Source organism: Lampetra fluviatilis, chromosome 20 (assembly GCF_964198595.1).
Source record: "Lampetra fluviatilis chromosome 20, kcLamFluv1.1, whole genome shotgun sequence".
NCBI classification, from domain to species: Eukaryota; Metazoa; Chordata; class Hyperoartia; order Petromyzontiformes; family Petromyzontidae; genus Lampetra; species Lampetra fluviatilis.
The window spans coordinates 1,167,776-1,185,439 of NC_136294.1; the positions used below are offsets into that span (position 1 = coordinate 1,167,776).

The window sequence follows — 17,664 nt, forward strand, 5'->3', positions numbered from 1 at the left end:
GCTAAACGGGCGCGGCACGGGCTAGAGAAGAGATGGAGTGATGTGGTACAGGAGGATGTGGAGCTGAGTGAACTTGTCGATGACTGGTACCAGCGGTGTCAAGATCGGCCTCTGTGTAGGAGGCTCGTGAAGGACGCCACTGGGCAGTTGGAGGCAGTCGCCCTCCAACAACAACGGAGGGCGGAGCAGCGACGCTCACAATAACGAGCGGAGCGCCGGGTGGCTATAGCACAGCAAGTTGGCACAGGTGGTGCATCAGCCAGTCGTCTCAGTCAGTCGACCTGTGGCATCTGGGTCTGCCCCGTGACCTCCTGCCAGCGGGCGTTCGACACTTCACGTGGCCTTAATGTGCACATAGCCTGGCACAAGCGTCGTGGTGACGTCACCGCCACTTAGTGGCGAATGGCGGTTGTTGTTTTCTGATAGGGCAGCGGTGGTGTAGCGGTTAGCGCACTGCGCTATTAACCCGGCGACGCGGGTTCGTTTACCGCTCACGGCCAACACCAGTGACGATTATCTGAACCGGTCCTGGGCCTCCCCTAGGTCGACTCAGCCTCAAATTAGTGCCTGGTGTGGTGTGTAAACATCGCCACTAGGGAGGCAAAGGCGGTCGGGCGTGGTGCTGGCCACCCACCCCCTCGTGTGCCGTTCCGGCCTTCTCGCTAACAGCACTTGCCCCTACAGTCTGTTACAGGTTATACGGGGGATCTTTGTCTTTGTATCTGTGTGCGTGTGGTTGTTACACGCCTGGTTGGCAGGCTGTGAAAATGTTTTTTGTAAACAAATAACTGTTCAGAAAATTGCATACTGTCGCTGTGTTTGTCCAGCGGCGTTTGAGTGATGTCCCCTCGTATGCGTGTGTGGGGATTCTCCGGACGCTCCGGTTCCTTCCAACACAAATCAACCCCACCCACTCGTCTCCCTCTCATTCATTCCGTTTCTTTCTCCGTCTCCCCCCTCCCTCTCATCACTCACTCCCAACCCGCGATGATCGGAATCCCATCATCACTTCTGACTTCTAGTATAATCAACACCTTAAGACCACCATCACTATCATCACCCCATCACCAACACCATCCGAGTCACCATACCTACACCGCCCCGACAATAACGTTACCACCCTTCAATCTCCTCCCTCCCTTCTTCCCTCCCTCCCCCCAGACTCCCTCTCTTATCCACGTCTCTCCATCCTTCCCTCTCCCCAACCCTCCCTCTCTCCCTCTCCCCAGCCCTCCCATCTCTCCCTCTCCTCCCCTCCCTCCCTCTCCCATCCCTCCCCCGCCCCTCGCTCCGCGAGTGCGCGTGGTGAGTGAGCGAGGCGGCGCTGGCCGTGGTGCTGAACACGCCTCTCTCTCTCTCTCCCAAACCTCCCATCGCCAGCGTTTATCGCTAACACAATCGTCGTACAAAGCTCGTTTCAAATTCATAATTTGCCAAGACTGAATTTCTTAGTCCGTTACGTATTATTATTTTATATATATATTTTTTCTTCTTTAAACATAACATATCGGCGTTTTACCGGATATCGACGGGAGGGAGCCCATTTCACACAATAAGAAGTATTTAACAATCGACTTGCGTGGGTCTCGAGGATATTAACACTCCGTCTTGCCACCTCGCACCGGTGAGCGCGTCTCTCCGTGCCCAGTTTCGTTTGCATGTTGCCCGCCGTCTCTCGTGTGCTCATCGGATTCCTCCCGCAGTGTAAATAAATATTGTGGTCGTGGTCGACAATCACCAACAATGCGGCCATTCGCGCGAGTCGGCGCGTCGCCTCGGCCCGTCCGTCATGACGGGGCGTGAGAATCATCCAGGGAAATGTTGGTGTCCTATTCTTATTGCTACGACCGCGGTGTGTGTGCGCTGTGTGTGCGGTGTGTGTGCGCTGTGTGTGCGTGTGTGTGTGCGGTGTGTGTGTGGTGTGTGTGCGTGTGTGTGTGCGTGTGTGTGTGCGGTGTGTGTGTGCGGTGTGTGTGCGTGTGTTCAATGTTATTATACTGTAGCTGCCCGTGGCCATTGATTGAGGCCGACGCAGAGAGGCCTGCACGGGAGGGAGAGGAAGGAGGACGGAGGAGGGGGAAGAGGAGATGGAGAAGGGAGGGCGAGGGGAGGTCGGATCGGCGAGCACCATGGAGGCGGCAGTTCTCATCGCGCTCCTCTACGCGCTGCTCGCTCACGAGCTCGTGTCGGGCCTCGTGGCGCGCAGGGTCCTCGCCAGCAAACCCGCGTGCAAGCCCGTGCGGCCCATCTGGTCTGAAGAGTACGTGCACCCCATGAACATCAACATCATCAACATCAACATCATCACCACGTAAACTACTACCGTCATCATCCTCACCATCAACATCACAGATAATACTACTACTACTACTACAGTCAGCTTCATCATCAACATCACCACATAAACTACTCCCGTCATCATCATCATCATCATCCACATCATCAACATCATCACAGATATTACTACTACTACTATCATCATCAAACACTCACTATTACAACTAACACCACCACTGCCATCACCATCATCATGACCATCACTCCTGCCGCTACCAGCACTGGTAATTAAATTCTATTCTGCACAACATCTGTATCATAAAATATAACCGTCATCACCATGCCAACACTACTAATACCACGAGTATCACCACCATTACAGCCATAAACTATTCCGTCATCATCACAGCAGCCGCCACAGCCACCACCACCATCATCATCATGACAGCAGCCGCCACAGCCACCACCACCATCATCATCATCGCCTAACCCGCACCTCTGATGAGCGCGGTTGGCTACGTACGGTCCGAAAGAAGTTCAACATACACACATCATCACCACCACCATCATCACCATCACCACCATGACCATCTGATAACATCCATCTCCTCGACCATCACCATCCCACCTACACATGGACACACACAGCGATTGACTTTGCGCGATCGGTGATTTCTGTTCTTGACCCCTCCCTCTCCCATCCCGCACCCCTCTGCCCCCCCCCCCACAGCTACTTTGATAGGCGATACGCGCGGCTGAACCCTGCGGGGGGCAACGCTGTGGGGTCCGTGACCCCCACCGCCCCCCCCTCGGGTTCCTTCACCCTCCACGCGCCCCCGAGGGGGTCCTACTCCAGGGCGGGGTCCCGGGACTGGCGAAAGGGGACCAGCCGATTTGTCAGGAAGGTGTAAAGGGGTCCTAGGGGGTACAAGGGGATTCTGTGTAGGTTTGAGGGGTCGATGGGTGTTGTGTGTGAAGTCGTAAAGCGCTCCGGCTTTGCAATGTCTCGCGGCCACTGCTGTTGGAAGGCCCTCCGCTTGATGGAGCCCTTGAGGTCCGTAATGCGGGTGCTTTTTTGGGTTAGATCGTGTAAGCGACGTCATCACATATTTGATTTATTTCACCAGGTAAGGGACCCTTGAGGTTAAACACCTCTTTTGCGAGGGGACCTGGCAAGAAGTAAGGAAGGAAACAGGAGAAGGACTTCGCCACAAATCTGTCGCCTGATGAAGCTGGTTGTAATTACTGGCGAAACGTCGTACTCGGATTGTAAATGTCGTGGCTTGGCTCCCCAACACTCCGGTGTTGCTGCGCAAGTAACGAATTGTCACGTTCTGTTTGCGTGACAAACTTTACTAATTGGCTGTGTCGGGTGGTGGCGGGTTTAATGACACATTTATATATTTACGCGATCTAACCCAAAAAGAACCTGTATTATGGATGATATAGGCCGCGAAAGCCCCCCACGTGTTAAGCTGACTATCCTCACGACCTGCCGATCGAGCAGCCGGGGAACCCATTCCCACTGCTGGGTGGACAGAGGCGTGGGACGAGCCGGGGAAAGTTTAGAAACTTGCTGTAACACCCCCCCCCACACCCTCTCGTTGTTTTAAATGCCGTGACGGGAGCTGGAATCGAACCGGCGTCCCATTAAAATTGTCGCGTCCCATGATCGCTTGGGGCGTCATCACGCACGAGAAGAGTTCGTGACACGATGACCACGTGTGTTTTTTCGAGTGTGTGAGAGAGACGTTGATTGATCTTTGTTGTTGCGGTGGCTGAACGTCGAAGGCGGTGCCGCCCACGTGTTGATCAATCCAACAACGAAACATATTCGTGCAATCGTGGGCCACGTGCTTCGTGGCTCCGAGTGGCGGGTGGCAGCTGCTAATGCAACTCTGTACCACCCGTGACGCATCGCGGGACGGGGTGGGGTAGAGGTCAGCTGTTTAACGTGGCGGTCGCCCATCCAATAATTATCCAGGCTCAAACCTGCTTAGCTTCCGAACCTGTGTAACCAACTCCACGTTGGACTCCTCGCGTGGGCATAGTCCACTCATTGACACGAACTCGCTCGTCGCGACGCATTCTTGTAGAGGCCGTTCTCTCAACTCGCACGGACATTGATGCACACAAAGTCACGTGCAGAGAGAGGCTCTAGCGCGATTTTATTGTCGCGTTGTGCAGGTACAATAATGATGAATAATGCCGATCAATAATATCGATGCTGATCAGTAATGGTGATCAAGAACAATGACGATCAATAATACCGATGCTGATAAACGATGGTGATCAACATTGGTGATCAATAACAATGGATCGGGCATCGCGACACGCTCCCGGCGAGTTTGATTATTACTGGTACAATTATTAGTGTTTTGCTGTTAAAAGTACATTTATTTAAAAATAATAATAGAGAGATAATTACAAAATTGCATAACATTTTAACTTACATTCCGACTCTCGTCCCCCCCCCTTTTGAAATTCAGTAACACACACACACTGGATGTGATGTGCAGAGGAGTGTTGCCAGTTCAGGTGGGTTACCTGTGTTGCCTGTACAGGTGAGTGCTATGCAGGTATGGGGGGAGTCACCTGATACGATGACACGCCGTGACCCCGGCTGCCCACCTCCCCAACCCCACTAATGCTGCCCTTCACAATGCCGACGACCCCCACCACCGCCTATCTGTTGCTGCCCACCGTGATCCTTTGCTGCCTTCGCCCCAACCCCTCTACTGCTGCCCTTCACAATGCCCACTGCCCCCGAAGGCAAATCCGTTTCTATGTAAATAGGAGGACGTTGGCTGCGCCGAGCGGTGCTACGCTCTGCGCGGGGATTCTGTGTCCCGCTTATTTCGTGGTCACTAGTCACCAGGGCCAAGTCCACTGCTCAACTCGATGAGGCTTTCGTTCAACGAGTCGTGGCTGAAATCCAGATCTGAACCCGTAATGACGATGATCTCAAAGGGGTGGGCCCGGCTTCTCCGACAAGCCAGGAACGCGACCAGGTCACCTCCCGGTTGTGCTTTAATCTTTGATTGTACGCCCATACTGGATCCTCCTTGAACCAACCCAGAGACGCACACGTCCTCCTGCTGCTCCGCCTTATCCTCGTCTTGGCTCAACATTAACATTGGTCTACAATCTCTCAAATCTTCCCGCAACCTTCCCGTGCCTTCCGTCACTTGCGTAAACATTCCCTCCTCCTCCTAATTCATAGCCACCGCCACCGTCGCTGCGTGTCCACTCGGAGTCGCGTACATTCAAAGTCGAGGCCCGGCGAGGCCTCTCATAAGGCCTCGCTCGCCTACAATTCAAAAGTTTCCGGTGAATGAGTCTAAAGGGGGGTCAAAGTGACATTCTGCCACGAAGACAGCCGTTCGCTTTTCTGGATTTGTTTTCCCCGTTGTTGGCGATTGACACATCGGGACAATTTTGCCGAAGTTCCGACTGGAACATTCGGCAACACGGTGGGAATCCGTCCCAAAAGTGTTTTTTGGGTACCAGGCAGTGCTCATCTCGCCCGTTTGGTGGCCCGGAGCCAGACATGGAAAATCCACATTCTTATTGGCAAGGGCGAGTATCAAAACAATAACCATACATTGCGTATAAAGCAGAAAACATTAGTACAACGTTTGACAGCAGCTTGCTCGTGGAAATGCAAACGCGAAGGCGAGATCGAGAGAGAAATAAAAACAGTGATTTGCATCTTTCTGGGAAATGATTGCGGCGCCAGAAATGATGGCGGAGGGCGCGGGGTTAAAGGTCACCGTGAGCCCTAGCGGTCGCAAGCGGTCGCTTTTGAGAGTTGTCGTTGCTAAGGAACTGGGACTTCGATGACATCGGTGAGCTAATAAAATAAAATAAGCAACCCAACAATACTCGCGGCATGAGACAGAATCTATCGGATGAGATGAACGTTGTAAAAAACGTACCTTTAAATAAAACAAAAAAATAGCAACAATGGTGATGATGATGATGCCACAAATTAATGACCGTCAAGATTTTCACAACGGTGCTCCCAGGGCAGGGCAGGGAAAGGTCATCGGATTCGTCAGCGTCGACGTCCGGCTCCCGTCGTGAACTCAACAGCCGTCTGCTCCGGATGTCGATGGTTACATTTACCTATTTAATTAACGATTTTAATTTTACTGCTCGCGCTCAGTCGAGGCCGAGGGCCTCGGCGCGCTCGCCCTCCGAGGCGCCGGAGTCTCTCTGCCGGACGATGCCGGAATCCTCCGACCCTTCCTCGAGCGGATCCCGCCCGGAAATCCGGGACTCCGACTCCGGAACGCCGAGCGCGTCCAGCTCCTTCCGGATCGACTTCGGAACCAACTCCTTGTCGGCGCTCTGCTGCTGCTGCTGCTTGGACTGCGCCGTCTCATCCCCGGCGTGCTCCCCCCGGCTCGCGCCGTTCGCGAGCGCCGGCTCGCCCGATCCCGCCGAGTCGCGGTCCGGACTGCCCGAGTAATCCCAGAAGGAATTCCCGAAGGAGCGCTGCGTCGGCTCCTCCTGTAGGAACAGCAGGCGCATCTCGGCCGAGCAGGAGAAGGGGTCTTCATCGTCGTCATGGTCGTGGTGGTGGTGGTCGTCGATGTTGTTGTTGTTGTCGTCTCCGTCGTCGGTGGTGGTGGTGGCGGTGTGGTGGTAGTGGTGGTCGTGGTGGTGGAGCTCCGTGGCGGAGCTGTTGCTGGTGTTGCTGGTGGCGCTGGGCGGCACCATCATGTCGTGCGTCGTCTTGAGGGCGCGAGGGACACGCTTGCGAGCGGCGGACGGCGGCGGCGGCTCCAACCGGGGGAAGGTGTCGGGGGCGGCCCTGGCAAGGGTCAAAGGGCAGGGCCGTAGGCAGGGCGTGACACTCGCACCCACATCACACACACGGCACACGCACGCTCCACATACACCCACGCACACACCACACACTCCACGTACACCCACATGCATACGTGTGCACACAAAGTACACGCACGAACATTCGTACACGAAAAGTCCAAGCACTTTCGCGCGCACACACACACACACGTGCGTGTGCAGACGTGCTGGCACTGCACAGATAAACACTTGTGTGCGTCAGCCCGTGCGGTGGACCAGTGGCTCGTGGGTAGGATCGACCGCAGAGATTTTTCCAGGGATGAATTTAGAGTTGGATCGGTGAACCGCGCTGATGGAGGAGGGTGGATTGAAACACCGGTTGCTGGCCGCTTGGTGTTTTTGGATCTTTTGAGCCCGGCCAGCCATCTCAGTCAGTCAATGCATGGCACCTGGTTGGTTCTGTCCCGTGACCTGCCAGCGGGCGTTCGACGCTTGACGTGGCCTTAAAGTGCACCTAGCCTGGCGCAAGCGCTGTGGTTGCGTCACCGTCAATTAGTGGTGAATGGCAGTTGTTGTTGTATATACATACAGAAATCTTTGTCTTTTTTAGCCTTAACAAATTGTTGGGGTAAGTGCTGTTAGTGAGCACATGAAGGCCGGCATGGCACATGAGGGGGTCGGTGGCCAGCACCACGCCCGGCCGCCTTTGTCTCCCCAGTGGCGATGTTGACACACTGCACCAGGTACTCATTTGAGGCCGAGGCGACCTAGGGGAGGCTCAGGACCGGTTCAGATAATCGTCAACGGTGTGGGTGGCCCTGAGCGGGAATCAAACTCCGGCCGCTACACCACCGCGCACACACACACGCGCACACACACACACACACGCGCACCCCTGTTGCGTGTGCGCGATCGCTCACCTGCGCGCCAGGTGAGGAGCCGCCGCCATCGCCGCCGCCGGGGCGGTGCTCCACGCGCCGCCCCCGCGTCCCGCTTGCTCCGCCGCCGCGTCCCACGCGTCGCTCGGCCAACGCTCGGCGGCTCCCAGCGCCGTCCAGGTGGCGCGCCCCCCGCCCCCCGGGGTGGGGGGGCCCCGCTCGGCCTCCCGGGGAACGGGGGGGGGCCCCGGTGCCGCCACCCCCGGCCCCACCCCGGCCGCCGCCGACACCCCGACGACAGGGGTGCTAACCGTGACGTGCCTACCCTTGGGCATCGGGGACGCGGAGAAACTGGCGTTCTCAAAGAGGCTCTGATCGACTGCGGAGGAGGAGGAGGAGACACACGGGGACACGGGGTCACGATCATAGTAAGAGCAGCGATGTTTAAGCGCTTCTCACAATCGCCGACAAACCACAGGCACGAGCTGTCGAAGGCAGCAGCAGCAGCAGCAGCCAGGCAGTGACGAGCGGCGCTATCGACAATTGCCCAAGCGCCGCGCGTCCTCTGTTTGTTAAAGATGCGCTCAGCCAATAAACGAGAGTTCCCACGTTGCATTGCGTCGTTGCCTTTTACGCACAAGGCGATGACGAGGAGCGGGCCGGTGAACGATTGCCATCGCTGCGACGAGAAAATGGAACGGAACCGTGGGGCGAGCAGGGAAGGCTGCACGGGGAACGGTTATGAGCGAGCGGCGTGCCGACGGGACGAGATGAAATGTGACGATTCACAGATGACGACAAAGACAACGACGACGACGACGATGACGATGATGATGATAGGGACAAGGGACTCGTAAGCCGGGTCCACACCAGGCCGATCAGTTGCGCAAGTTGATTGCATGCAACCGAATCCCAACTTGGGTTGCACACAACTGAATCTCAGCTCGGTCACTCGCAACTGAATCTCAATTGGGTTGCATGCGAATTAATTTATTGCATTTGGATGTCCCTGCAACCAGAGGCCAAGTGGCGCGACGATGTCAGGAGCGTGCCGGTTAACCCAGTGGACGTGGCGCAGAGTCCGCACAGCGGCGGCAGCAGCAAAACGGAACAGAATGAGAGCGAACCGCCGCGGCCATGCCGATACCGAGAGGGGGCCCTGGGATGCGGCCCGCTGACACGAAACGTCGGACTTCCTTACCTTGGCGCTCGGCTCGGCTCCACAATGGAAAGCACAAGGAGGAAACAAATAGCTTTGTTGGTTCAGAAAAAGTCATCAATTGCCCTCACCTGCCCCCCTCGAGCCCCCAGATCCTCATCCCTGCTCCGCGACCCCTGCTGCCCCCCACCCCTGCCCCCCCCTTAGGGTCCCTGTGGTCCCCAGGCCTTGCTCCAACCCTCGGGCCGGAACTCAAAACAAATCCTTCCTGCTCAAAACGAGCGTCGAGTCGGTGGGTGGCCCAACTCCTGTTTATGGCCCCCAGCCAGTGGTGGAAATTCCACATTCCTCTGACGGGGGGGGGGGGGGGGTCGAGCCTTTCCACTGGGACAACGAAATGTTGACTTCCCCCCCCAACAGAGCGGCACTTGTTTGACGGACCCCGGAGGGACGTTTGTCTGCGTGGACCCCGCGAGCCCCGCGCACGACGAGCGATGTGGCGAGTGCGCGGCGTCCCTCGACCCCTTGGCGACCGCTGTGAGAATCGACGCTGAACGCTCCGGTCAAGGCCTTGCTGCTGACGCGGCAGCGTCTTTATTCGGTGACAGTCGCGGACGCACGGGTCGGCCGACGGGAACCGCGCTCGAGTGCGGCTGTGGCCGCCGCGGCGCCGAGTTGAGTCCGGCGTTAGCCGTCGGCGGAGACGTCCGCTCGAGTTGCGCCGCTCGTTCGTTGTTTTTGTTGCGTAAACGCAAACCGCCCGCGGGGGAAGAGAACCGGAGATGAAGCCTATCCAGAGATACTGGTCGCTTCCGAAATATTAAGATATATATACTGTGTATGTTTTTGTCACAAGCGTCCCGCACTCACTTCAAAATTGGCCACTGAAATGTATCCCTGCCGCGCAGTAATGTTTCCGCGTGTGTTTTGTTGTTGTTTGGTCCCGTTCACAAGGTCGAGCGGACGACGGCATTAACGCCGAAGCCTCTACGAACCCTGCAGCCTGACCTCGTGTGAACGGGGGATCGGGGGGGGGGGGGGTGGTGGGGGGGCAGTCAATGTTCAACAAACTCTGAACGAACCTCGGCGCTCAACTTGTTCCTGTTAATGGTTCATGGCCATTTGTCACACCGGAAAACGTTGACGAAAAACCGCCGCCCGCTGTTAAAAACATTGCACCGATATTTTTGTCGATGAAAATCATTTAGAAGGGGGAGCTGAGGGGAGGGGGGGTGGTCAACTTCATCCTGCCCCCCCCCACACACCACGGAGTTGCCCTCCACCAGCCCACCAGTCTGTACCGCAGGTGGGGTTACCGCACTCTGTCCAGAAAGTGGCGCCATCAACCGTCGCCACGAACGCGGAAGAAATCTTTGGTTCCGGTTTTCCTTCTGGCTGCCGTTGTTGTGGATGACCTCGGTCGGCGCACAGCTCCTGAATCAACACCACGGGGTACGTGCGGATCCTTCCGGGCGGGTATCGCTCGCCGCCGACGTTGGCCGTGGACGGGAACGAAACTTGGCCGGCGGGGGGTTCGTTGGCGCGGCGCTCTGACCGTCGCGGATTTACAGACGGGCTTGGCAGTGTAATTTCAGTGGCCAATATCAAATGTTACGACGTACACGGAGATCCCAAGTACACATCTACACATCGATACCGCGCGTGTACGATGCCCCCGCACGCGGGCGACGTCTCTTCCGCGCGGGCTGCAGAGAGACGGTGCCCGTCGCTGTCAAGTGCACTTGTTTAGCGGTGAGACGGACACCTAGCCTGGCACCTCCGTCACGAGGAATGGGGGTCACAGCCGGACAGTGGTGGAGGGGGGGGGGTGAGCAGCACCGCACGGCACCCGACGGATAGCAGCCCAGCAAGGGTGATTGAATCCATCTGTGTGGGGCTTTGAGTGTCATGCCCTGAACGGCGACTGAGAATTCACGACGGGCGATCTGTGCGGCAGCGGGAGGAGGAGTGGGTGGGTGGGTGGGTGGGGTTGCCACCACCAATCCGGGACGTATCCTATCCCGCAGTAAACCCCCACACCAGCGGAAGAGCGGAGAGCTGCTCGTGGCTGCGTCGTCTTGAGTGAGCCGTGTAACATCACGATTATTATTATAATCACGCAACGGACCAAAAGCCGGGGAGACTTTTCGCTTAAGAGATGTCCCAGGGCAGCAGCTGCCTCCCCAACGAAGAGAACGATCCTGGGAAAACCAGGACGGGTTGCATCCCCGCCCGCCGCCCCCGTACTTTGGGCGTGGTGAGTGTTGCGATGGCGAGGGTGTGTCGCTGCGGTGTCGCTGCGGTGTCGCGTGGAACCGCTCGGGGGGCCTCGAGCCGCGCACATCTTTCGCCGTTCTCGTTCACGCGACGCGTACAGCGAAACAACACGTTTAGCCCGGAGCACTGGCGTCATTCCAGAGTGAAACTCGCGTGTTACTGGCGTCATACCGGATTCATACTGGCATCATTCCGGCGTCATATTCATACGTCATACTGGCAAAACACTCGCGTAATGCTGCCGTAATATCAGCATCATACTCGCGGCTTACTGGCAATAGTGATAACAGTGAATGTCCAATTAACGGACGAGCTAGTTGAAGAAATGGGTAAATAAATTTAAGTGAAACTAAGTACGTTACTTTCATTAATGAATAGTGAAATTAAACCATTCAAGTGGTTTCCTGCTCATACGGTCATGGGGGGTGAGGGTGGGGGGTGGCGGACCAGTGGTGACAATTCCACATTCTTATGGCAGGGATTAGCCGTTCCACAGGCCAAGCACCGGTTGACTTCACGCATCGTAGTACTCGTTTTATCCACTCCAGGGGGATGAGTCGATCAATGCCCGACTTGACCTGCATGTGCACTCGCTACTCTCCGCTTGCGAGCGAAGCGGGTCTTAGCCGCGGGTGCCGTCAGTCTGATTCTAAGATAACCATGGGTAAAGGGGCAGCCCTGCAATTGCTCACTTGTGCCAATTGCAGGTGGAAGGGCCTCCACCGGGGGGGAGCTCCAGAGAGCCTTGCTCTTCACAGGGTGCTTGGCCTACTCTTCCACACTGTTCCAGACGTTTTAGAAGAGGTGGGAGTGCCCACACTTTGCCCCACCACTCACACGACCTGCCGATCGTGCGCTAACTTGTGGTGAACCCGCTTACCCCGCTGGGCGAACAAAGGCGGTTGGCGGGGTGGGGGGGAAGATTGAATCGAACCGACGACTTCTGGATCGCCAGTCCAGCAGTGCGCTGCTGACCGTTACAGCACGGCAGCGCCCCCCGACAAAAAGACACCGAAAATAATCAACAATAACAACAATAGCAACAACAGTAACGACGATAGTAAAATACGAGTGGTGAAATTATAGCACAAGACACCGCAAGCGGCCAGTGGCTACACGATGACCGGCTTGTTTCTCACGGCTTCTCCACAGCCTAGGCCGTGACCCCTGACACCCAGCTGCCTAAAGCCAGGCCCGAGCATCGCCTCGGCTATCTCCGTCCCCACCTCGTCGCCCTCCTCCCCCTCCTCGTCATCGTCGTCGTCATCATTGTCGTCGTCGTCCTCGCTGGAGTCGCTCTCGAGGCCGATGCCGGACTCCTGGCCGTGCAGCATCTCGAGCGAGAAGCAGCGGCACACGGCCGGGTCCCAGCCCATGCCGGGGCCCAGCGGGAAGCTGAACCTCTCGGGCCGCGAGCCGCCACCGCCGCCCCTCCTGCCCACGGCGGTGGCGGCCGACCCAACTCCGTCGCGTGCGTGGCACCCGAGCGCCACCTCCGGCCCGACGCCATTCTCGTGCGCGATCCCGTTCTGCACGGAAGCCTCCTCCTCTTCCTCGCCACCGCCGGGAGGCGTTCCCTCGCGTCGCCCCTCGCGCCGCGACTCCTCCCCCTCGCGCCGCGACGCCTCGGCACCGCCCGGCGAACCGTCGCCGGCGCCGGACCGCCCCGCGGGCGACCCCTCGCCCGTCCCCCTCGGTGGCGGTGACGACGGCGGCGACCGCGGCCCCCGGCCCGTCTCCTCCCGGCACGCCGGCGGATCGGCGCCGCTCGGCGGCCGCCGCGGGGCGATTCCGACCGGCGCCGCGACCGCGTCCGCGGCGACGGGCGTCGCGTTATTAACGGCGGCGGCGACGGCGAGGGCGCACGGGTCGGATCGCCGGTCGGCGTCGCTCCGAGCGGGCAGTGTACCTGCGAGGCGGAGGCCGAAGCCGTCGTCGTCGCCGCCACCGACGGCGTCCCGGCCGCCGGCGACGACGGGGGAAAGGCCGACGTCGGCCGGCCGCGGCGTGCACGGCCCGCACAGCAGCAAGGCCGGCTGGGGCGGCGAGCTCACCGCTGTGGCCCACGACACGTCGGTCACACTCAGCCGGCTGGCACCTGGGGGTGGGGACGGGAGGGGATTTTGGTTAATCCCGAAGATGCCACGGTGGCGGTAGTGGGCGAGGTGTTGTAGATGTCAGAGGTTGTGGTGGTTGTGATGGTCGTGGCGGTGATGGTGATGACACCGGTGATGTTGGTGATTGTCTTGAGAGAAGTCGGACTTGACCTCCCCCCAGCTACTGGGCCCCATCGCAAAGCGTGGCCGCGATGATGACAGTGAACACGGTTTACCTTTCTGATGGTTGTTACGCTGGTGATCGTTGCATTCATATCGGCGATAATAGCAGTGGAGATGGCGATGACCGTGGAGATTACAACAATGACATTTATCTCCCTGGTGGAGCAGACATTGGTGGATATGATGATGGTGTTAGGGGTTGCGATGCCGTACTGCCGGTGTGCTGGGCCAGGCTGATCTCCAGGCCCTGGATCTCTTTGACGAGGGCGCTCACGTGACCCAGAAGGTCGCGGTTCTGCAGCAGCAGCTGGTGCGTGCGGGCCTGTGCCTCCATGCGCGCCGCGCACTCGGCACTCAGCTGGTCCTTGAGCAGCTGCACCTGCGGCCAGAACAACGTCATCGTCGTTAAAGTCTTCATCATCATCGTTGTCAGTCATCGTCGTCATCATCGCGACTGCCGGCCCCCTTCCCGTCTCGCCGCGTCCTGCACAAGGCCCTCGTCTGGGCGGTTAGCGCGCCACGACGCCGCCCGCCCTGGCACGCGCAGCGGCAGAGCGCCGGAGACCCCGGGGAACGCCGGGCACAGCGCTGTGCACGAGGGGGTGGCACTCGGAGCTGCCACATCCCGGCCTCGCAGCCTCGCGCCGACAACACCCGGCAAGCCCCCCGCTCGTCTAGATTACCAAACCCAAGCACTTGACCCCGCTTTGCTCAGGGATTCAAGGGCGGTGGTGGTGAGTCGGTGCGGTGGTGGTGCCGGTGGTGCGGTGGTGGTGCGGTGGTGGTGCGGTGGTGGTGCGGTGGTGGTAGCCGGTTACCTGCGCCACGGCCACCTGCGTCTGCTGCTGTTGCTGCAGCAGCTGCTGCTGCAGCAGCTGGATCTGGTGGTGCGTGGAGAGGGGCATGCTGGGAGAAGAGCCCATGCCCAGGTGCGGAGCAGACGCCGCTTGGGGAGAGGCCGGTGGGAGGCCCTGTGGCCACATCGCACGGAGCGGGGGGGCCGGTGGGGGTTGGGGGGGGTCGGGAAGGGGAGACGGTACAGAAGAGAGGGGGGGGGCAATAAGTACGTTAGCCTTGAGCACCATCACCATCATCATTTGGTTCTCCAGTTTGATCACCATCATCATCGCAATCATCTTTACCTCGACCGTGATCACAATCTCGATCCTTAACATTGTCAACAATATCTTCAGCATCACAACGATGATGACCAATACCGTGACACGAGGCACATCATTGTCATGATGTGCTTCTTAACCGAATCGATGAATTACAACGCTCCCCACGCTCCATGCCACCTGTGCCGGCGTCTGTGCGTGCGGCTCCGTCGTGTCCAGGTCGGTGAGCCCCGGCCGCCGTGCCGGCTCGGAGAGCCCCGCGGGCGAGGGGCCGTCCTCGGCATCGATGTCCGTCTCCACTGCCTCCCCGGCCGGCATGAGCGCGGCCGTGCCGTTAGCTGCGAGTGCCGATACGGTCATCGCTACTGCCACCACCGTCACCACCGTCACCACCGTCACCACCGTCACCACCGTCACCACCGTCACCACCGTCACCACCGTCACCACCGTCACCACCGTCACCACCACCGCCGCCACCACCGCCACCATCACCACCACCATCACCACCACCACCACTACCATCACCACCATCACCACCATCACCACCACCATACTGCTACCATCACCACCACCATCACCACTACCATCACCGTCATCACCACCACCACCACCATCACCACCATCACCACCATTAACCACCATCACCACCATCACCGTCAAGCACCCTTATGCCCCCTCACGCCCTCAGGCACCCTCACGCCCCGTGACACACACACACACGCGCACACACGCGCGCACACACGCGCACACGCGCACACGCGCACACACATGCACACACGCACACACGCACACGCACACACAGACACACACACACGCACACACACGCGCACACACGCGCGCACACACACGCACACACGCACACGTGCGTACGTACCGCCGCCGAGCGGGCCCTTGTCGGTGTCCCCGTCGGGCACGTGCTGCGCGTGCTGCACGCTCAGCTTGTGGCACACCTCGAACGCCTGCCCCACGGTGCGCACCACGCGCATCGCGTGCGACTGCAAGGCACGCGGGCGGCGGGGTCACGCATGGAGGTGGTGGTGGTGGTGGGGGTGGTGGTGGTGGGTGAGGCGGTGGAGGCGGTGGAGGCGGTGGGGGCGGTGGAGGCGGTGGAGGCGGTGGAGGTGGTGGGGGTGGTGGGTGAGGCGGTGGAGGCGGTGGAGGTGGTGGAGGTGGTGGAGGCGGTGGAGGTGGTGGAGGTGGTGGAGGCGGTGGACGTGGTGGGGGTGGTGGAGGTGGGTGAGGCGGTGGAGGCGGTGGAGGCGGTGGAGGCGGTGGAGGCAGTGGACGTGGTGGGGGTGGTGGAGGTGGTGGAGGCGGTGGAGGCGGTGGAGGTGGTGGAGGCGGTGGAGGTGGTGGGGGTGGTGGGTGAGGCGGTGGAGGCGGTGGAGGTGGTGGAGGCGGTGGAGGCAGTGGACGTGGTGGGGGTGGTGCAGGCGGTGGAGGTGGTGGGGGTGGAGGTGGGCGAGGCAGTGGAGGCGGTGGGGGTGGTGGAGGTGGTAGAGGCGGTGGGGGTGGTGGAGGCGGTGGGGCTGGTGGAGGTGGTGGGGAGTGCACGGGGGGGGGGTGGTGAACGCGTGGCAAGGGGAGCCGGGGCCACCGTCGCCAATGACGAGCGAGTCGGCAGAATGACGCCGCCCTCGGGCTCGCTAGTTGACTTATCGTTACGTCCAAGTTATTAGACTTTTATGTCCCTGTTTATTTACATACTGGGGGCGGCGGTGGGGGGGATGGACAGTGGGGGGTGGTGCACGAGCCGCGCCCGGCGTCGGGACCCCCGTGCGTCCCCCCCCCCCTCACCTTCTTCTTGGACTTGAAGACGTTGCAGCGGAAGACGTTGCTGGTGCCGTCGCGTGCGATGTAGCTGAAGATCTTGAGGTCCTGCGAGTCGTGCGACACGTAGAAGATCCTGGCGGCAGCGGTGGCGGCCGTCGGCGTCGTTGGGGCGGGAGGAGAAGACGTCACGTTTCATGTTTTTTTTTTACTTTACTACGGCAAAGGCGAAGCGCGACGCTAGAGAGACCGTCTGGAGGGGTATTTGGCCTACTCTTCCACGCTTAGAAGAGGGACAAATAGGGAACGAGGAAGAGGGATGGGGCCCACGCAGGGATGCTCAACGCGCGTTTGTCCCCGGTGGCTGTCGGGGCAATGCCCGGCAGGTTGCCTGCCAAGAGGCCTTTTGGCGCTGGTTTTTTTCTTTCTTTTCTTTGTCTCCCAAGTCTCAGGCAACGCGGCGTTGATCAACGTGGCCGGTTGACAATGGGGCAAGTGCTGAACAGCATCGCCACTCGGCGTTAAAGTTTGGTCCGGACGGGATGATCGTCACGAGAGTTACCGCGACCGCGTGCGCGTTACAAACCGACGGAGGGACAGGAGTCATGTACGAGCGCTTTCGACCTTTGCATGGAAAGCGGTAGAATGGAAGACCGACAGCAAACGCGAGTACACGGTAGGCAACGTCATGCGTCCCTCTGTGCGTCAGATTAAATGTTGCTATTTTTGTCACACAACAAGGGCTCATTCGGACCGGTAGCAACCAGGGACCTCGCGTGGAGATGGTGAGTTATGCACCACCGATGACCTTTGACCGATGAGATGTATGTACGTCGAACTTGTTTCACACCGTACGTAGCCAACCGTGTTAATTGGAGTTCGTGTGTAAACATCAGCGCTGGGGAGATGAAGGTAACTAGGCGGCGTTGTGCTGGCCTTGATAGGTTTTCACTAACATCGTTCCGTGTGGCTATCAGAGGGTTCTTTGTTGCGTGTACGCGTTAGTACGTACGTACGTGTGTGTGGCGCAGTGTTTAGCACGCACTGCAAGACGAACCCAGTGACCCTGAGCCTGGTTTCCGGGAACGGCT

General features: G+C 59.0%; 2 protein-coding genes across 3 annotated transcripts in view; one reads left to right on the forward strand and one right to left on the reverse strand.

The window, feature by feature from the left end:
- The first annotated feature begins 1,281 nt into the window (after positions 1-1,281).
- On the forward strand, positions 1,282-3,988 carry LOC144937734 (uncharacterized). The gene is made up of 3 exons (XM_078865172.1): positions 1,282-1,624; positions 2,004-2,260; positions 3,008-3,988. Exons 2-3 carry the CDS (start codon positions 2,088-2,090, stop codon positions 3,186-3,188), a joined length of 354 nt encoding a protein of 117 aa, XP_078721298.1. The 5' UTR covers positions 1,282-1,624; positions 2,004-2,087; the 3' UTR covers positions 3,189-3,988.
- Positions 3,989-4,422: 434 nt separating this feature from the next.
- The window catches only part of LOC144937819 (carboxyl-terminal PDZ ligand of neuronal nitric oxide synthase protein-like), a 56,068-nt gene continuing 42,826 nt past the window's right edge, over positions 4,423-17,664 (reverse strand). For both annotated transcript variants that reach the window (XM_078865308.1, XM_078865307.1), the window contains exons 5-12: positions 16,601-16,709; positions 15,678-15,798; positions 14,984-15,141; positions 14,504-14,656; positions 13,899-14,064; positions 13,316-13,504; positions 8,013-8,349; positions 4,423-7,096 (exon numbers count right to left, since the gene is read on the reverse strand). In XM_078865308.1, coding sequence (XP_078721434.1) covers positions 6,442-7,096; positions 8,013-8,349; positions 13,316-13,504; positions 13,899-14,064; positions 14,504-14,656; positions 14,984-15,141; positions 15,678-15,798; positions 16,601-16,709 — 1,888 coding nt within the window. In that variant the 3' untranslated portion in view covers positions 4,423-6,441. The remainder of the gene's footprint in view (positions 7,097-8,012; positions 8,350-13,315; positions 13,505-13,898; positions 14,065-14,503; positions 14,657-14,983; positions 15,142-15,677; positions 15,799-16,600; positions 16,710-17,664) is intronic.

Excerpts from the sequence above, each read along its gene's own strand:
- LOC144937734 (XM_078865172.1), top strand. The coding sequence starts at position 2,088 with ATGGAGAAGGGAGGGCGAGGGGAGGTCGGATCGGCGAGCACCATGGAG. Across the intron at positions 2,261-3,007 it reads CGGCCCATCTGGTCTGAAGA|CTACTTTGATAGGCGATACG; the intron begins GTACGTGCACCC and ends CCCCCCCCACAG.